Below are 21,021 nucleotides of genomic sequence, written 5' to 3'. Positions count from 1 at the left end.
GTTCGTTCGCGAAAATGCTTTTACGCGGGAGGGTGGCGATTGTCGTGTCGATTAGGCGTAACGTTATCGTTCTCGAATTCCGCTTTTACGTTATTCATGCGCCTTTATTTACATAGACGTAGCATTTATTTTCTTTCTCTTCTCGATCGATGTTTCTCGTGCCCAGTAGAATCGTCGCGAATGTCTTTTTAGTACGTACGGAATAATGACGTGCAATTCTCGATGTAAAAATATGGCCAGATGTCGCAAGCTGGGATGTATTCCGAGGGGGAAAAGTTATGGCGATTATGAGGAATTGAACCATAAGCGTATAGCTTTTCCCCTTTGGCGTACGTCGCTTTCTCAACGAATCGATATAGAATTCTTGTAGCGTGTTACGTACATATAAGAACACGGAAACTTGGAAGAGTATCGAGGGTATGTAAAATTTGCTTGATTGTTTCAGACAGCGAGAGCTTGGGTTTACCATGGGCACGTTACTGGCTGTAAAAGAGATCGTACGATATTCTCCTAAGCCTGAAATGGGGACGAGGAGTCTTTCGGCGTAGACATGGACTACGATCTGTTTGGTGAAGATGTCAGTGGCTCGATGCTCGAGGCTCTTCCTGATCTCGGAGGGAACGATCACTTCGATCCTGCGCCTGCGAATAATTCCGTAGCGGTGTCCAGAGACGGTCTGAATTCTGGCCCTAATGGAGGAGGGAGTTACATTAGCCAATCTTATAACATTTCTCAAGAATCTCCGATACAAAAATTAACCTCATTCGGCGGATCTGAATTTGGTGGCTCGAATCACGTGCAAAATCCGTCGCAGCGCAGCATGTTCAACCAAAATCTCGGTACGTTCGATAATAGCGCCACCCCTCAGCGTGCTATGGTGCCGGGGGCGTTTCAAAATCAGACTCGCAACATTGCACCGCAGCAGCACAGGGGGCCTCATCCGGGTAGCGGTGGTCAGTATCCTAGCTACAATGACAATATGTATTCTATGGAGCAGCAACACTCGATGGCTAGAGCCAACATGAGTATGGATCCCAGCCAACAAGGTTGGCCGGGTAACGGAAGTGGTTATCCACAGATGCAGAGGCATTACAATCAGATGGCTCCGCAGCCTGCCACGTACAGGCAACACATGCCGCCACAGTATTCTCATCAGCAAGATCAAGCTGGCGTTATCAATCAAAAGATGCAGCAGCAGCAGCAGCAGCAACAGCAACAGCAGCAGCAACAGCAGCAGCAACAGCAGCAGCAGCAGCACTTTGGTCAACAGGGGATGATTGGCAACATGGGAGTTTTGCATCAATCGATGCAACCCGGCGCGACTGCCGGTGTCTATCAGCACATGGTTGGGCAGCAGCAACATTATCAGCAAGGCAATTCGGTAGCGGCGATGTATCAAACGTCTCCCGGTTATCCCGGTTTTGCTTCGGCGATTCATCAGCAACAGCAGGCTCAACAACCACCTCAGGCGAGAATGCCGCATCATCACCCGGCGCACCCGACTCATCAACCGCATCCGTCTCATCCTCAACAATATCCGCAGCATACTCCTCAACACCCGAACGCGCAGCAACAACCGACGATGGATCCTCAGTATCCCCATCATCCCACATCGATGTTTAATCAGCCACAACATTCGGCGCCACCGCAGCAACAGTTCGGCACAGCACCGGCTAAGCACGCGACGAGTCCACAGTATCGCGCTGCGTTCCCGCAGTTATCGCCACAAATGTCGCCGCGACCGCAGATGTCTCCGCGTCCGCCGGCGGTACAGCAGCAGATGTCACCCCGACCTATCGTGTCGCCCGCCAAACCCACTACGTTGTCGCCGCATCCTCACGTTCAGCTTCCTCATCAGCAGGGCAATCAGGCTAACGCAATGTCGGTGTCACCGTGTCCGCCCACACCTATGCAAATGAATCCATCGTCGCAGCAACAGCAGACTACTTTGCAGGCTCTCGAACAGATGGTGATGCCGGGAGTCGCCGTGTCGAACTCCAGCGTTCCCGCTCCGGATCAGTATAATCAGTTCCAAACACGTCCGCCAATGTCGCAGACACCGAGTGTTCTGCCGCAGCAACCGCCGCCGCCGAGTCCGATGCCAGGCCAAGTTACTGGACCCAGAATGCCGATGCCCGCTCAATGGCAATCGCACCCGCAACAGCAACAACAACAGCAGCAACCGCAACAGTCGCAAATTAGGCCAAGTATCGGTGTCAACGAAGAAAGAGGTGGCATAGTGGAGCAGCCTCAGCAGGCACCGATAGTATCCGAGCAGAGTGCTCCGATGTTCCCCGTCGCTGGATCGGAGACTACTGTTCATAACGTTGTAGAAACAGCGACAACGACGAGCACAACGACAACGAGAGAGCCGACGACGACGACGACGACGACGGAAAACGCCGTACAGAACCCGATTGAAACCCCGAAACAACCAGAACCCGAGCCTTCTTTGCATCAGAGCGCTCAGCAGAATCAGCAACCGGACGCAACGGTGCAACTCGGTCCACCGCAAGTGGATACATCGACACAAAATAATTCGCAGAACAATTTACCCTTAGATCATACATCTACGGTAGGAAATATACCTACATCGACGAGTATATCTTCAATTGAAACGGTGCAGTCTCTTCCTGCGTCCAGCACGAGTGGCAATGTGGAGTGCACAAATGTGACCACGTCGTTACAACAACAGCAGCAGCAACAACAACAAGCAGTTGCCGCACCGATTCAAAATCCCGTTTCTAGTATTGAGAATCAGAGTGTATGCGAAACGAAACCACAAGAACAAAGTATGGAAGTGCATCAACCGTCATTGAATAGTACAACGCATCCGCAACAAGCTATAGGACAGCAACCGCAACATACTCAACAACAACCTATCAATTGTCCTCCACAGCAGCCAGTGCAGCAACCGGTACAGCAATCGGTGCAGCAACCAGTGCAACAGCTTCACATGGCTCAGTCACAGATAGTCCAGCCTCAGTCAACGATACCGCCTCCTCAGCCGCAACTACAATCACCACAACAGTCTCAGATGAATCAGTCACAACCTGTTCAAATAAACCAGCAATTGCAACCACAGCAGCAAATACCTCAATCGCAGCCACCACAACAACAGCAACAGCAATTGCAACAAATTTCGCCCACTCAACAGCCGCAAATTCCTCAGCCCCAACAACCCGTATTGAGCCAAGCACAGCCGGTACAGCCTCAACAAATTCCGCCAGCGCCTCAGCCCCAATTGGGACCAGCACAGCCTCAATTAGGACAAGCACCGCCTCAATTGGGACAACCGCAGCCTCAATTAGGGCAACCGCAGTCTCAACTGGGACAGCCGCAAGCACAATTAGCGCAACCGCAACCACAGTTAGCGCAATCAGTGCCTCAGCAGGGCCCAACTTGCGTTACGCAGCAGGCGCAATCGACGACGGCGACACCGCCACAGACGCAGCCATCTCATATACAACCTCAGCAGGTTGGAATGATGCCGCAGGGAGCCGCGCTGATACCATCTCAGATACCGCCGCAAATGCAAACGCAGCCGATACAAAATCCAACGTCCCAGATGCAGAATCAGAACGCTCAGGTGCCGCCCGGTCATTTAAACGCACAACAGATACCCGCAGTCAGTCAAACTACCAGTATGGTGTTACCGCCGCTTCAAACTGCAGTTCCCGTGCCAAATTCACAAACTTCACATCAGGTATTATCAATATTATCAAAGAATATAATATTTTAATATAGTAATGTTATTTAAAGTAATTTGTAATAAAGTATACATCTGTGATATATACTATTCATGTAATCAGTTTTATGGCAATGTATTTTCTACTGATATCAATTATTTTCGAATAACAGTATCATCCTGGGGGCGACATGATCACCGGTAACACAATGCCGAACATATACAGCATGCCGAGTAATCCTACACAAACTCCGGTCGCTGCTGGCGGTTTCGGCACGTCTTGTGCGCCGCTCACGCATCATCAAGAGCGAGCTGCGTTACAACAGCAGTTGCAGGAATTGTACTGCATGCCGCCGGCACCGGAAAATCAGGAAAAGATTGTCGCCTTGCAGGAGAAGTTGCAGGCGTTGCAGCAGCACGAGACAAATGATCAATGTAACGGTGGTCCGCAGTGTATACTACAAACACCGATGTTTACAGCTGCTGTAGTCGATAGTCCACAGGTACGTGAATACATGATTGATTGGTGGTTTTGCACAAGATTAATCGAAAAGTATTTTTCTAAATTTTTATGTAATAAAAAACAACGAATCAAATTTACAAAAGAAAATTTTCACAGTTAACATATTATGAGAAGAATATAAATAATGCAACATGAATATACATTTTGAAATAAGTATGACACAAAACAATCTCGGTTTTTTACTTTGTTTACTTTGGATTGTGTATTTAAAAACAACTAAAGTGTATAATTTCCTTGTCAAGAGATGAAGATGATATTAAGTGTTTAAAAGAAATATTTTGTCTAGAATACATATCTCAAATTACTAATAATAGTTTTTCCAATGCGATAAAAATACCATTTACTAAATCGGAGTAACTCAACATGAAATTGAAGAAAATTAATAAAGTCACTACTAAATCAGAGTAACTCAACATGAAATTGAAGAAAACTGATAAAGGCATGTGTGACATGCGAGATTACACATAATAAACATACATTTTATGTTGTAATCTATCTTTGTAATCTATCAAATATTATATAAAAATAGGTCTCCAGTACTACCGGACGCGGTCGCAGTAAAGGAACGCCGCGAACAAAGAAAAGTCGTAAAAAAGCAGATAAAGAGGCATCTGCGCCTACCACTGCCATTCAGCAACCTGAGCAACCTTTGTCGGACAATAAAGTCACTCCAGGTGATAGCAGCAATATAGTAGACAGTGCTGCAGATTCGGAAGATATTAAGCCGTCTTCCGGGGATATGGAGGAAGAATGGAATAAGGGTAGAAAATCACGATCGCCTCGAAAACCACGCAAACCGAAGGAACCTAAAGAGCCCAAAGAGCCGAAACCTAAGAAGGAACCAAAACCACCCAAGGAACCGAAATCGCCAAAAGTGGCGAGGAAGAGGAATAAGGATAAAGACAAAGACAAAGAATCCACAAAGCGTAACAGGAAGTAAGTATGAAGAGAAAGTATATTATTCGTATATTATTCGTATGTTATAAAATAGTGTTGTATGTACTATTATTCTTATAGAAAAACTAATCAATCTGAGTCCGCTGATGATGAAGTCGTACGCGAAAACGAAGAAACTACCGTTACGGATTCCAGTGCTGTTAAGGACGCCGAGACGAAGGTCTGTGAATCGTCCATACAGGGTGATCAGGAGCAAGTGGATTCTTCCACCAATGAACCTCTATTATCCGACGTAAAGGAAGAAGGCAAGGAAAAAACTGGGACGGAGGATGTTACGGAAGGAGAAAAGAAAGAGGAAAACTCAGAAGCGGCTACTGCGACCACTGAAAATTCGAGCGGCGGTAAAAAGAAATCTGCAGCTAGGAAACGATCGAGTACCGGCAAATCATCTGGAGGGAAAAGTTCTAGAAGTTCTAAGTAAGTAATAACATTGTTTTATTGATCACAAATATTTCATAATGATTAGCACATACAAATTACTATTAAACTTTATTATTTTTTACAGAAAACGCAAGAGTCGCATTGCTCCTGATTCTGACGGCGAGGAACTAGCGGCAACGCCTCCGCCATCACCGGAAGCTGGCGACGATGTAAATAAGCGACGTTCCGCAAGAAACACTCATCGCAAGAAGTACGTAGACGACGTGATGTTGCGATTCTCTGACGATGATGTTCCTATGCAAGAAGCTCAACTCTCGAAAAAAGTGGAAGGTGCAAACGCTTCAAAGCCTGCTGCCGCTAAGAAGGAAGGTGGTGAGGGCGGCGAAGTCGGGCCTAACAAACCCAACTTCGTATACATTGTATGTATCTTTTAGATTGCTAAGTTCTTCTAAGGTTTCTGTAAAGATTGTTTCAACATTCTCTTAAATTATATTTTTTTATTTTGTAGAACACTACGGATGAGGATTCTATGGTTGTGCAACATATTTTATGTTCTCGAATGGGAAAGAGAGAAGTTAAGCCCGTGATACCCAAGGTAGAAGCGTCTCCGGAAAAGAATGGAGACGCGGATAAAGAAGAATCTGCTGAGAACAAAGATGCGACATCTGACGAATCCGTGAAAAAAGAAAGTACGGAAGATACCGGGAAAGAAGCGAAAACTGAAGATGCAACCGAAGATGAAGAGAAGAGTGAAACTGATGGTGTGAAAAAGGAGGATGCAAAGAAACCGGAAGAATCTCCTACGGATTCGAAACCAGCCGTTGTCGAGGCTACCGCTGTTGTCGAGACAAAGCCACAGTTCATCGAAGTAGAGGAATATTTTGTTAAATATCGAAATTTTTCGTATTTGCATTGCGAGTGGAGAACGGAAGAGGAAATGTATAAAGGAGATAAGCGTATCCAAGCTAAACTGAAAAGATTCAAGCAGAAGCAACAACAAAACACCAATATTTTCGAAAATGTACTTAATGTTTGTTATCTTAACTAATGAATATATAATATACCGCTATAATATAATGGTTGCGTGTGTTAAAGATCAACATAAAACACCTAAAAACTTTCTATTTTATGAATTTTTTTTTTTTTTTTTTTTTTAGCCCGAAGATGATCCCTTCAATCCAGATTTTGTCGAAGTTGATCGGGTCTTAGATGAAGCAACTCACACAGATCCGACTACTGGAGAAACGGTTCGACACTTCTTGGTCAAATGGCGATCTCTGCAGTACGAAGACTCTACTTGGGAATTAGAAGAAGACGTTGATCCTGAGAAAATAGCCCAATTCGTAAAATTCAATAAGGTGCCCCCAAAGGAACAGTGGAAGGTATATTCTATATACAATTAATTTTTACTTACATTTTAAACAAAATTTAAGATTGCATATATTCGAGAATTTATTGTTTTATTTATCTTGTATATAAATTCTCAAGTATATAATCTTTGTGCTGTTCCAGCCGAAAAAAAAGCCGAATGCTACAGCCTGGGTGAAGTTAGAAGAATCACCAGTTTACAAGAATAATAACATTTTAAGACCATATCAATTGGAAGGGTTGAACTGGCTGCTATTTTCATGGTACAACGGACACAATTGTATTCTCGCCGATGAGATGGGCTTGGGAAAGACGATTCAGTCTCTGACATTCGTGGATGCGGTCTATAAATACGGAATTCGCGGACCATTCTTGATCATAGCTCCGTTGTCGACCATTCCAAATTGGCAGCGAGAATTTGAAAGCTGGACCGACATGAACGTCGTGGTATATCACGGATCGTAAGTATATTAAAGCAATTTTGTTTATATGCAAAGACAGACTGAATTGTCACTGATATAAATTTAAATTACAGTGCGGCGAGTCGTACCATGCTCCAGGAATACGAAGTTTATTACAAGAACGAAAAGGGACAGCAAATCAAAGATTTAGTAAAATTCAACGTGTTGATAACGACGTTTGAGATCATTATAACAGACTTTAATGAGCTACGTGGATACAATTGGAGACTCTGCGTCATAGACGAAGCTCATCGATTAAAGAACCGAAATTGTAAGCTTCTCGAAGGTCTCAGACAATTGAACCTGGAGCACAGAGTACTTTTGTCGGGTACACCGTTGCAAAATAACGTTAACGAGCTATTTTCTTTGTTGAATTTCCTCGAACCGCAACAGTTTGCGAGTAACGAAGCATTCCTGAAAGAATTCGGTAATCTGAGCAGCGAAGGCGAAGTGCAAAAGCTGCAACTTCTCTTGAAACCGATGATGCTACGTCGTTTGAAGGAAGATGTAGAGAAATCGCTGGCGCCAAAGGAGGAGACCGTCGTCGAGGTGGAACTGACTAATATACAAAAGAAGTATTACCGCGGCATTCTCGAGAGAAACTTCTCGTTTCTCGCGAAGGGTACCACGTCGGCCAACATTCCGAATCTCATGAACACGATGATGGAATTGAGGAAGTGTTGCATCCATCCGTTCTTGTTAAATGGTGCCGAGGATCAGATACAGTTGGATTACAAGACCGGCGAGAAAGAAGATTCCGAGGCGTATTTTCACGCCCTGGTGAACAGCTCCGGAAAGATGGTCCTGATCGACAAGTTGCTGCCGAAACTGAAAGCCAGTGGTCATCGAGTCTTGGTATTTAGCCAGATGGTGAAATGTCTGGATCTACTCGAAGATTATCTGTTGTATAAAAAGTATCCGTACGAAAGAATTGACGGTCGAATTCGCGGAAATCTGCGACAGGCCGCAATCGATCGTTACAGTAAACCCGATTCGGATCGGTTCGTCTTCTTGCTCTGCACTAAAGCAGGTGGACTCGGCATTAATCTAACTGCAGCTGACACCGTCATCATTTACGATAGCGATTGGAATCCGCAGAATGATTTACAGGCTCAAGCTCGTTGTCATCGAATTGGGCAGCAGAAGATGGTCAAAGTGTATCGTTTGCTCTGCCGCAACACATACGAGCGAGAAATGTTCGACAAGGCATCTCTGAAGTTGGGGCTCGATAAAGCGATCCTGCAATCCATGAATACCAGTCAAGGTGGCAAAGATCCCAGCAATAAACAGTTGACAAAGAAGGAGATAGAAGATCTACTGAAGAAGGGCGCTTACGGCGCTATCATGGATGATGACAATGCAGGCGACAAGTTCTGCGAGGAGGATATCGAACAGATACTTGAGCGAAGAACTCAGATTATTACTATAGAAGCAGAAAAGGGCTCGACGTTTTCGAAGGCGAGCTTCGCATGCTCGTCGAACCGGTCGGACATCAACATAGATGATCCCGACTTCTGGAAGAAATGGGCGAAGAAGGCAGAGATCGATACTACGGAGAAGAAGGAGGAGGACGAGCTGGTGATATCCGAACCCCGGCGAAGGACGCAAATTAAGCGTTACGGTCACGACGAGTCGGTGGTTGATATGTCCGAATTAGACAGCTCGGACGAGAACAGCGATGACGACACGAGCATCGGCCTGTCCGGCAGGAGCAAGAAACGGCGCGACAAGTTCGGCAAGAAGACGCGCAAGTTTTATGACGAGTACGTGCCGCGCGAAGGCGAGGTGGTGTACGGCAGTTGGGCGCGCAGCGAATGTTTCAAGGTCGAGCGCGGACTGCTGACGTTCGGCTGGGGCCGCTGGGATGAGATTCTGCAGCACAGCCAGTTCCGTCGCGGTTGGCGCGAGGTCGACGTTGAGGATTGCGCTCGCGTCATTCTGCTTTACTGCCTGCGCTATTATCGCGGCGACGAGAAGATCCGTAGCTTCATCTGGGATCTCATCACGCCCATCGAGAACGGCGAGAAGGTGAAGAGCGTCTCGGTGAACACCGGCGGCAGGAACAGCCGGCAGAAGAAGAAGGGCCGTGTCCGCGAGGGCCGAGAGACCCGGGGATCAGTCATCAACGGCGGACCGAGCGATCCCAATCATTGGAGCAACGCGGAAAAATTCGATGGGGACATCTTTCTCGAGAGCAACTACAGGAAGCATCTCAGTCGACACGCCAATAAGTAAATATAGATAGATGTAAATTGCGAGGTGTTTGAATACGGATAGCCGGTTAAGTCAGCTTACGCGAAATTTTTCTTCTAAATGACAGTATTATGAACGATCGCGAGTATAAATATTCGTCTTCTTTTTGCTCTTCTGTTTTAATTGATCATTTTAAATCTCAAGTTTGTGTCTTCTTTTTAATTACATAAAGCTGTTGAGTGCAACGACACATTGCTATTTATTCAATTCCTCAATCTTTTATTAATTTTTATTCGGAGAATTTGATCGATTATCCTTTATCTTACAGAGTACTGTTGCGCGTACGAATGTTGTATTACATCAAACACGAGATCATCGGCGACCTGGTCCAGCACATATCCGATGGCGTTCACGTCAGGTGAGTCCGCGCCGTTGTTCTCCTTTCACGCTTTGTCATACCATAGACTACCATTTATATCACGAATTCGTGTATACTCACATATGTGCTTACCACGGAGCTTAGCATAGTTGCATGTGCGATGTATTTGTTGATATCCTGGGAGCTATACCTGTATGAGGAATGCTCATAGAGCCCGGATCCGCGTTGGTCCACGTAGCTCTGCAGAACAACTACCAAGTTCGTTTTTTTTACCCTACGCTACTAATATGAAATCGTTTTTATTTCCCATCCTGTATGCACGTATCAATACGTTAACATATATACACGTGCTCCCGCGAATCGCTACGAGAGAGAGACGCTCTTGGTAAAACTGTCGCGAGGATGATTGAATTTCTGCAACAGAGTGGTAAGCCATAGGACTTGTCGTTAAGTAGTGCACTGTAATCGAAGGGAGATAATCGGAAACGTGTGGTTTTAAAATTTCGAAGAACGGGAGGGGGGAATCCAGATATTTTGTGTGTCGTGTTGTATTATCTTTCTGAAATTTCGTACGAAAAAGAAAAATCCCGCGCCGCTGCGAAAGGAGACCTCCCTTGAAAGAGATCCCCTTGTAAATTTATTAACTAAAATTGTCCCTTTATTAAATTAATGAACACACACTGGTATCGGCACGCAAATAAATTGGCAAACTTTGTAAATTCGAAACCGCCCTGCAGTGCGTTGCCGATAGACCCTCCACAGTTGACGGAACGACCGGCGAAATGGTGGGACTCGACAGCAGATAAATCCTTAATAGTCGGCTGCTACAAACACGGCTATGAGAATTACGACCAGATGAGGACTGACCCCGCGCTTTCTTTCATTACAAGCTGTCCTCCCCCTTTCCAGAACTCTCAGAACAAGAGTACCGCCGAGTGAGTACCTTAGCATTTTTTTTCTTTATACTCGTTATTTGTTCATCTCTCTCTTTTCTCTCTTTCTTTCGTCTTCTTTATGCCTTGCCTAACTGTCCTAACACTTATGCCGCTTGCACCGCTTTCTATATATATTATTATATTATATATATACGCTTGTACGGTCATATAGCTTTTATTTTCAGCAATAGAATAGCGTATATAATGTTCACTTTAGTGACTTTAGCTTTCGCTCTCTAACGTCTTTCGATATCCTCCTCGCGGAACATTATAGATGTGCGAGTGCTGTGCGCATACGGCAAAAATTACGAAGAAAGAGAATTCAATTGGAACTACGACATTGAGAACATGGCATCTTCTTTTCTGTCAGAAATACTTTATCGTATACGCGTATGAAAAAGCTGCGCGCATTAAAATAGATCATCTAACTTTGCTGCCTATCTATTTATAGCTGACGTTACGAAACATCGAGAGAGGCAACGATAAATTGAATCAATAGACACCATCCAAAATTTAGACGGGAATATATCGTGTAAAATAATTTCAAAGTTTATTACATACGTACATGCGCAACGAACAAACGTCTTGTTTGTTTTATTGAAAGAGAACAACTGGAACATTAGACATTATCCTCATCCTGTGACTGTTACCAAAATTTCAGCAGCAGCAGCAGAGACGATAACAGTCTGGAGAACGATGTGGATGATGGCGAGTCTCCCGGAATGACGAAAGACTCGAAGGACTCTGACAAATTCAGCCGAGAAACACCGGCGGATTCCCCTGCTATCTCGAGTAAAGCGGATACGCCGATACCGGAGGCCAGCAGCAGTCATGATGGCAACGACGGTCTTCTCCCGGATGACGAGAAGACTTGGCCGTCTGTGGTAGATCTTAATACACGACTGCGTCGCGTGATATCCTCCTATCAACGAAGCGTTAATAAAAAGGAGGACATTAAAGTTATTCCGAAAGCCGGAAAGATGGGAATGGAGGGCGAAACCGCTTCTATAAATCATACCAGTATGATGCACGAACCGCCCTTGAATATGCAAGGATGGGATTTGCAACAATTAGCGATGTATCTCTTGGTCAGTGTATGTTTTTATTAGCATTAAACTCTATTATTTATTTTAAGCAACTGTGCGATATTTGAGCCTAATGTCGCATTCACAGAAGATGGAGAAAAGAGAAAAAATGGAGGCCATAGTGAAGGAACGTGAACGTACTCGTATCGAGGAACAAAAGGCGAAGTGGACCCGCCGCGAGGAGAGCGAGTTCTTGCGGGTGGTGTCTACGTACGGCGTCAATTACGACAGGAAGAAGGCCCAGTACGACTGGACCAAGTTCAAGAGTATCGCTCGATTTGACAAGAAGACGGACAACGATCTCACGGACTACTACATGTCGTTTAGAGCAATGTGCAAGAAAGTTTGCAACGCAAAATTGAACGAAGAGGAAGGTGCGTTCTTTCTAATATTTTGTTTACAAATCTATTCAATTATATTTATATAATTAATTATATAAATAATATTTATATAATTGAATATGATTTTTGGTTTTATGTGAAGTATTCTACTTAGTTGACGTTGCAGATTTTACAGATGTTCCAGTGGATCAGCTGAGTCCTGCCAAAGCAAGACAAATACTCGATCGCGTCGATCTCCTGAGCAAGATTCGCGAAGAGATCCTGTCGCATCCGCATCTCGAGGAACGACTCTCGTTGTGCCAACCCTCAGGAGATACGCCGGATTGGTGGCAGCCGGGGAAACACGACAAGGAATTGTTACTCGGAGCGGCGAAGCATGGTCTCGGGCGTACCGACATAACTATACTGAACGATCCGGACTTTTCGTTTCATAAGCTTCTTGCGAGAGGAATGTATGCGAGCACACAGACTCCTAAAGTAATAGACAAATCCGAGAAAGCGATAAAGATCGAGAGTAGAGAAGATATCTTGAAGTTCGACAAGGACGAGATACTCGTGAAACTCGAGAAAGGCGAGGGAACTTTAAAGATTGAAAAAGTTGGGGCGAAAAAGGACAAAGACCAAAGTATTGCCGATAAAAAGCCTGAGAACGCGGAGCCTGAGAAAAGCCAAGTGGAATTGACTATCGTCAAAACGGAGGCTAAACCCGAAGAGAAACCCATTAGTAGTTCGTTGACGATCACTACCGTTGCGAGAACGGATGTGGACAACGTCGTTGTAAAGAGCGAGGAGAAAAGCGAGTTAGCGATAGAGCCAGTTAAATGCGATAGTACCAAAGCTAATCAGACAGGCACTGCCAAGTCGGCTGACGAGACGACCGCGAAGGAGGCCAGTTCAGAGAGCGCGGAGCGTCCTGCTGTTGTAGAACTCGAAAAGGAGGACAAGGTTCAGGAAAAAGATGCTAAACATGAAGCCGAACCCGCCGAGAAATCGGACGAGTCGCAAGCGCAAGACGTCGCGACGGAAACAGTCGAAAAAAGTGAGGCAGAAATTAAGGAGAAGGTCGAAAATGTCGAAAAGAGCGCTGAGACTACCGAGCCCGCTGTCGAAGATGATAATAATAAAACCGTAAAGCCGGATAACGCACCGGTTAAAGAAGAGGTCGAGACGCAAGAAACAAAAAGTTTGGACGTTACCAAGGAGAAAGCAGCAAAGGTTCCTCAGATCGAGGATAAGTGCAGCGTCCAGGCCGCGGAATTGAAGGCGATGTTCCCGGACCTAGAGGTGATAAAACCGTTGTTGGGGCGACTGCCGCAGATCGATACGTACGTTTTACGAGACAAGCAGGCAGATTATAATAACGAGCCTACAGTGATGCAACTCTTGGCGCACGGCTGCACTAATACATCAATAAAGTGGCCGAAGGTATATTTCTTTGTTAACTTTTGATATCTTATTTGTATTTGCGCGTTGATATAAAAAAGGATAAAATATAATTTATTAAATATAAGAAAAAAGAAATTTTAATCTTTTTAAAAATTACTTTTGCTACACATAGCTTAGTGTATTTTATTATACATCTCGAATTTTATTATACTTATTGATTCGACTTTGCTTCTTAGGAGCACGCGATCGAAGCTCGTTTAATGCACATCGTGCACGCGATAGAACACAAAGAATGGCCGGTGTCGGTGAACTTCAGTGCCGGCGAGGAGCTGGAGCTTGCGCAAAACGAGAAAGAATGTTCAGAAGTGATAACAATCACTACGGATCATGGGGTGTCCAGATCTATAGTGAGTGGCAATAACATCTCTGCTTCAAAGAAACGCAAGAGGCATATCGCCATAGATGTAGAGACCGAGCGAGGTAATTTAAACCACTTGTAAACTAATAACGCGGTCACACGTTTGATTATCATTATTAATAACTAAACATATTTATTGTGTACGATTATTTGCCTCTCGTTTATTTTACAGCCAAGCTTCACGCGCTTCTCAACAGCAGTCACTTAAGTGCGCCGTCGTCCGCACCTCTCAGTAAACCGGTTGTCCTCTCTGGCTCAACCACTTGGGAGATTAACGACGAATCCCAGTCCGAGGAATCGCGACGCTCCACGCCGGTCCAGCCACCCCCAGCGCACCAACAAACGCGAACCCCGAATATGCCCTTCGACTTGAAATACCCCGTTCCGGGGAAAACAACCGTTATACCTGGGACGTCGAGTACTTTGACGCCTATCGATCTATCCGCTGGGTAAGACATTCGATAAAATGTCTAATTATATAATTAATATTGTGTGAATGTCTGTATAGAAATATTACAATGATTATATTTATTTTAGATATCCAAAGTCAAGCTCTGATAGTAACAAGGACATGATGAACGAGGTACAAGACTTCTCCATGCCAAACAAGAATAAACAAGTCAGCAGCAATAAAGGGAAATTGGATAGTATGCTGGACAAACTCATGAAAAGGAAATCTTGCGTGAGTGCATTTTTTAAAGATACTCCCAAGTTTGCAGTTTTACACATCCAGTTAAAACTGTTAAATATTTAATTCTCTCTATATTTCTCAACAGCCAACAGAGGAACCGGTGGTTGGGAAGGAAAAAAAGCGCAGGAAGTTGGATGAAATAGTGTTGGGATTGAGTGCCGCGAAGGAGCAACAGAGTGGTCATTATCTCGAGCACGGCAAGAAGAATACGATTACGCCCAACGTGACCGTCACTCCGACATCAGCGCCGATCGGTCTTCCCAATCCCCCAACCTCCAGTGTCCAGAAACCGTTCTCTATTACCGTTACATCGATTCCGTCTTCTCGAGCTTCGAGTTCCTCTACATCCGTTTTACCGCCGCCATCATTGCATTCGCACAAAGATACCTTCTCCGCTTTGCTGGCTCAGGCCGAGCAGCAAAATCGTGAATTGAAGAAACAGCAGCATCAACAGCAGCAGCATCAACAGCAGCAGCAACAGCAGCAGCAACAACAACAACAACAACAACAACAACAACAACAACAGCAGGCGTTTAATTCGGCGCACCCGTCTTCCTCGAGCAGCAGTCACCGAAAGAGTTACGAGGCAATGATCGCGGACATCAACAAAGTCGCCGAGTACTCGTCCAAGATCGGCTCATTTTCGCACGAGGCGAAGGTGAACAAGTGGCTGGCAGAGCAAAGTGCGATGTCGGAGCAATTGAGTGCAGAATATTTAAATGCCCCTCGACGACGCAGGCCGCGCGTCGATCCGTCCTTGTTGGATTGGAAGAAACTCACCGGTGAGGAGAATGTTGCTGTTATCAACCGATTAACTGGCAAGAAGGTATGCTAATTCAGAATAACACTTATTTTTAAATAGCAACAATGACAGATTTTTATTATATCTTGTGTGGACTCTAAAATTTGTGAAAATTGCCTTTCTATCTCTCTCTCTCTCTCTCTCTCTCTCTCTCTCTCTCTCTCAAGTCTAGATAAATTAAATAAATTAATTGAATTTTTTAGTAGGTACTACTGTTTAAAATTTATATAATGTAATAACTTTTATTTATATTAGTTAATTGTTATTTAGCATATTTTGATATGCTAACTATTTTGGAATGATATACAACTTTTATTTATTTTACCATTATAGAACATCTATCGATAAAGAATCTTATATTTCGAACAGTTTTAGACATATCGCTGTCTTTTAAATATAATGTCTTTTTTAAATCAAACAATTGTAAAGATTTATAGAATTATTTATTTCCTATTACTTTTACGAAGAGAAAAGTTAAATCTTCTGAACTCTAAATTCGATTACTAAAGCTAAGTTTTTATTCTTTAGGTAACCGGAAGTAAAGCGCCTCAGTTGAAACGACTCGGAACATGGCTAATGGAGAACCCAATGTTCGATGTTGATCCGAAGTGGGCGGAACTTGTGAAGGAACGCGGCAATCTTCCGCATGATCTGCAGAAGAGACTATCGGGTAATGAGCGCAGCAGCGTGAATAAGGGCAAGAGTCCGGGCAGACCGCCCATGATGCCCAGCCCTACGAGTCAGCAGTCTGCGAATACCGCTAATCTGGCGGCCACGTCAATGGCGTCTGGTCTCAACTTCCCGCTCGGCAATTTAAATAACTCTCTCTTGTCGGGCCTATCGCTCGGCAATTTCGACCCGAAGAATCCGCTGCTGATGCCATTCGGCGGTCTCACGAACCTGGGCGCGCTTGGCGGCCTCGGTAACCTCGGCAACCTCGGCAACTTGGGCAACATGAGCCTAACGAATTCGCTGTTCGCCAATCTGGCCGGACTGGGTCTACCGTCGTTAGCGGGCATGGAGGCGGCATTGAACGCTCAAGCAGCAACCAGCAGCGCAGCGGCGGCAGCGGCGGCGGCAGCTGCGGACGCGAATAATCCAATTGTGAGTTCAGCGGCTGGCAATAGCAGCAAGAACACCTGCTCTTCGAGCATGAGCGGCAGTGGTGGAGGTGGCGGTGGCGGCAGTAGTAGTAAATCGCGCAGTAGCAAATTGGATCAGCCAACGACCAGCAAATCTTCGAGCGGTGGTCCGTCGACTTTGTCTGCTGTTTCGTCCGCGAGTATGCCGACTCCCTCACCGTTCCCATTTCTCTTCACGAATCCCAGCCTTCTCTACACGCCGCTAACCCTAAGCGGCCTGAATCCGTTCTCCATGCAGTCTAGCGGCGTGTCGTCGGCCTACGAGAGTCTCGCCCAATGTGGTCTGCTGAATCCACCGACATCTACCGCCTCCACGGTGCGCAAGCCCACCTCGTCTAGCAGTTCCTCTAGACAGCGTGAGGCCGCACCGGAATCCTCGACATCCTCGTCATCGTCGTCGTCGTCGACAACAAAACGGAAGGAGCCCGAGAAGAAGTCGTCTAGATATCAGGTGGATCCAGCCGTGACTCTGCAACAATACACGGATATGGCGGCGTTGCACGGCAGTGAGGAGAGACGCCGCGCCGAGCAGCAGCATCAGCAGCAACTGCAACAGCAACAGCAGTCGCAGTCGCAGTCGCAGCAGCCACACGAGAAGCGAGAAACAGCGATAACGGAACATACCGACGTGGTAGCGGCGGATCTGTCGGAGAAGAAGACCGAGCGGAAGAGCAAGGAGCAAGAGATGAAAGAGGCTCTGGAGCATTTAAGCAGGACTAGCGCCGAACTGGTTACGCGGAACATCGACGACGCTCCAAGATCCGAGAAGCCGTCCAGTAAAAACCGCAGCAATACGGACAGCAATCAAAATTCTGACCAGCAGCATCAACAGCAACAACGATCGACGCCGTCGGCGCCACCGCCACTCGAGGTCACCTTGGAACCCGTTGCGAAAAAGGCCCGCATCGAAATGGACACGAGCACGAAATCGACCGCGTCGAGTAGCGAAATGCCGACGGTGGAGATCGAAGCGGTCACGAGACCGTCGCCGACAACTCCGACGAAAGCAACGCAACAGCCCGCATCTTCGCAGGAGGAGGCATCCAGCGTCCCGTCCGTGGAAGCGAACACGGCCAAGAAGGATGCGAACGAAGCAACGACAACTACGACGTCGTCGCCATCGACGCAGAATACCGCCGGCGCGAAGAGCGACAGCGGTAAAGTCGCCGCTCCAGAAGCGGAGGAGGATGGCAAGGGCGGTACCAAGGCGGCGCCAAAGAAGGCACGTAGCGGCAAACGAATGAGCGTGGAACCACCGCCGGAGCGTAAGAATCTTCGTTCGAGCGCCGGTAGACAGGCTCGGGCGGCTGCGGAACGACAGGCGCGAATGGAGGGTGAGATGCAGCACTCCGAGCAGCAGCAGCAGCAGCAGGACGGACACGTGGCCGGCGAGTGAGTCACGAGGTCTCGTCGGACTGCTGTCGCGAAACGATAAGCACCGACAACCACACCGAAAGCGCCCTGACGGACGATCCGACGAAAGGAACTCGATGGACCGGCCGCGGGGGTCCACGTTTTCTTTTTCTACTCCCTGATTTGACACTGCTCGCACAACGAAGATCTGTATGTAGATAATTCCCTGTTCGACGCTAGCAAGCGCGGAAGTGTAAGGTGTTGTTTCTAAATGAATCGCGACGAGAAATGCGAGTGCATCGAAAGGGGGCTACAGACATTGTGGTAGAATCTACCGTAGCCTTCGGTTCGGGTCTTGGATGATAAAAAACGTGTGAATAAATGGGACTCCCTCCAATTCGTGGGAGATGTATTGTTAATCATTGGACAGTGTGTGTGACAGTGCACGTTTATTGAATTGAAACAAAAAAAAAAGAGAGGAAATCTCTTAAATACGAAAGCTGCGATAGTATTTTATCACTCGATACTTTGTGTAGTAATTAATTTTTAATTGCGTAATTATGATACAATAATAAAGGTATAGTTTTGTTAAATTTATTATCTACTATCTCTTATTGGTTTTGACCAGGGACTGTTTTATATAAAAATATATATATACATATATATATATTATAAAATTGTGTACTCGCTACTGCGCATAAAGCAATTTACAAGCAAGGAACGCAAGACGGAATATAATCGTAATGTAGAGAAAAAAATAACTACAGTAATAACTTAATAAAAAAAAAAGAAGGAAAAATGTAAATATTATATACAATTACGCCTATAGAGACAGTAAGCAATCGTGTACTTGGAAAAGAAAAATGTATATAATGCAGTGTACTTTTAATTACATTAGGTGAAACAATAAACAGCTTCTTTTGTTGTTTGCAAATACCAAGGATTCGAATCTCTTATTTTATATCAATCAACGTACATGTGAGAAAAAAAATATTATTAAATTAATCTAACATGATCTTGAAAGTAGAGGAAATTATTTAAATAAAGATGCAGAATGCTGCGTCTTTATTTAGATGGTCGAAAGTAATAAAGAAATACGGTTGATTTTATAAAATAATATTCATATATTTTATGCGAACGAAGCTCCATACGATCTGTGCAGCTTGAACTTTTATTAGAATCCTTTTGTACACGGAAATTTTCTTTTACGCATCTATAGGTTGTGGCACAATACGCATATACGTCCTGCCGGAAGGCAACATCACAGTCTTGATACTGTTATAGGAAGCTTTAGCTTCGCTGTCCGACACACTCGGATCGATCATTACGTCGTCCCCCTTCTAAAATATCATATAACGTGTAAAATACATGTAAAAATCAACGCGATATTTAATGCCCGATATTTAATTATAAACAGCGGAAAAATCAATATCTCTGAGAATCTTTAAGTGAATTTTTTTTTTCCAACCTACCCTCCAGTCTACAGGAGTCGCCACTTTGTACTTTTGCGTGAGCTGAAGAGATTCAATTACCCTTATTATTTCGCTGTAATTTAAAGAACGAAATTTTAGTGGCTTATACGAACGAGCGATAAGAGACGCTTTGCGAAAGGGTTCTTACTCGAAATTGCGGCCAGTCGTAGCTGGGTATAAAATTGACAGTCGCATCTTCTTAGCCGGGTCGATTATGAACACAGCTCGCGCCGACATGGGTAATCCAGTCCGGCTGTCGATCTCCGCGGGATCCAACATTCCCAACGATGTGGCAAGCTTCCTGGCTTGATCCTCTATTATCGGATATGGAAATTCTTCGTCCGTCACCTCGGCGTAATTCTTTATATCCTAGAAGAGTGTTTTTTGTTTTAATACCAATATGAATCTATGAGAAAAATTCATTTTAATATTAAATTTGATCAAATTGAAATCTAGCGCCACGTTTAGCTGCAGAAAAAAAATGGATTGTTAGCAAACCTCTATCCATTTACGATGGGAGTTGACAGAATTACAAGACAATGCGATTACTTTCACACCCAATCTCTTGAATTCAGGCATTAGTTTTACAACTCGCGCCAATTCGGTCGTGCATACTGGAGTGAAGTCGTTGGGATGGGAAAATAGGATACCCCACCTGTATAATTTGTATTTATTAATTTTTATTAATTATATATGTCTTATATATTTTTTTTTCTCGTGTGCATAGATGGAATTTATATATTGTACAGATTGCATCTGTGCACACGAGAAAATATTTTTAAAAATTTGATACTGTGGTTTTTTTACCCCTCCATATATATATATATATATATATATATATATATATATATGTAATCAAAATATGTGTAAATTATACACAAGACACTGAAATTCATATTAGTTAGTGTATACATCGCGTGACAAATCACAACAAAAAATGAACGAAGTATCTCAAGTATTTTTGTTTATAATTATTTCGAGCATATCTAGGGTACATTCCGTTTCACGCACGATGCGCAAAATGCAACATTTACCCTTGTTGCTCATCGAATGTTGATCAAGGATAAATGATGCATTACGCGCATCGTGCGTGAAACGGAGCGCACTCCTAATGTTGAAGGTACGCGATGGCGTGCATAGCCATTTTTTTAATTACTATCTTAATTTTTTTATCCCACAATCACGTGTTAGCGAAATCTAACTGGGTCGCGACTAGGTACATTGCAGGATATCTTACGAATCGCCCAGCCACTCGTGATATCTGATCGTGCCCATCTGGGTGTCCGCTGTGAAGTCCGGAAACACCTCTCCGAGTAAAACCATCGTGTCCCGTTTGCGAAATGTGCAACTTTACAATAAAACGATCAAAGTGTATCGCCGATCCCTCCGTTCCACGAGCACGCGTTCATCCAACATCCAACTGCTAACTGCAAACTGCATCGAACT

The 21,021-nt window shown here is 44.8% G+C and overlaps 2 protein-coding genes across 15 annotated transcripts in view; one reads left to right on the top strand and one right to left on the bottom strand.

Annotated features, from left to right (window-relative positions):
* Window positions 1–19,551, top strand: part of Kis (chromodomain helicase DNA binding protein kismet) — a 26,676-nt gene extending 7,125 nt beyond the window's left edge. For 6 of the 14 annotated variants that reach the window (XM_077418329.1, XM_077418335.1, XM_077418332.1 and 3 more), the window contains exons 2-20: window positions 446–3,706; window positions 3,862–4,191; window positions 4,741–5,147; window positions 5,229–5,585; window positions 5,674–5,968; window positions 6,058–6,570; window positions 6,707–6,931; window positions 7,062–7,378; window positions 7,453–9,609; window positions 9,900–9,989; window positions 10,688–10,885; window positions 11,547–11,979; window positions 12,059–12,344; window positions 12,478–13,736; window positions 13,934–14,177; window positions 14,288–14,564; window positions 14,653–14,797; window positions 14,892–15,632; window positions 16,137–19,551. In XM_077418329.1, the coding sequence (XP_077274455.1) occupies window positions 551–3,706; window positions 3,862–4,191; window positions 4,741–5,147; window positions 5,229–5,585; window positions 5,674–5,968; window positions 6,058–6,570; window positions 6,707–6,931; window positions 7,062–7,378; window positions 7,453–9,609; window positions 9,900–9,989; window positions 10,688–10,885; window positions 11,547–11,979; window positions 12,059–12,344; window positions 12,478–13,736; window positions 13,934–14,177; window positions 14,288–14,564; window positions 14,653–14,797; window positions 14,892–15,632; window positions 16,137–18,146 (13,440 nt within the window). In that variant the 5' untranslated portion in view covers window positions 446–550 and the 3' untranslated portion in view covers window positions 18,147–19,551. The remainder of the gene's footprint in view (window positions 1–445; window positions 3,707–3,861; window positions 4,192–4,740; window positions 5,148–5,228; window positions 5,586–5,673; window positions 5,969–6,057; window positions 6,571–6,706; window positions 6,932–7,061; window positions 7,379–7,452; window positions 9,610–9,899; window positions 9,990–10,687; window positions 10,886–11,546; window positions 11,980–12,058; window positions 12,345–12,477; window positions 13,737–13,933; window positions 14,178–14,287; window positions 14,565–14,652; window positions 14,798–14,891; window positions 15,633–16,136) is intronic. The other 8 variants (XM_077418340.1, XM_077418336.1, XM_077418338.1 and 5 more) reach the window with 8 other exon arrangements.
* Prx6a (Peroxiredoxin 6a) lies at window positions 19,204–21,021 on the bottom strand. The gene is made up of 5 exons (XM_077418364.1): window positions 20,813–21,021; window positions 20,074–20,230; window positions 19,724–19,944; window positions 19,576–19,648; window positions 19,204–19,443 (listed from the first exon to the last, which is right to left on the bottom strand). The coding sequence occupies exons 1-5, from the start codon at window positions 20,896–20,898 to the stop codon at window positions 19,309–19,311; spliced, it is 672 nt and encodes a 223-aa protein (XP_077274490.1). The 5' UTR covers window positions 20,899–21,021; the 3' UTR covers window positions 19,204–19,308.

The sequence above is a fragment of the Temnothorax americanus genome, unplaced genomic scaffold, assembly GCF_048541705.1.
Source record: "Temnothorax americanus isolate GAGA-0224 unplaced genomic scaffold, ASM4854170v1 Scaffold5, whole genome shotgun sequence".
NCBI lineage: Eukaryota > Metazoa > Arthropoda > Insecta > Hymenoptera > Formicidae > Temnothorax > Temnothorax americanus.
This window is presented reverse-complemented; position numbering and strand designations above follow the sequence as displayed.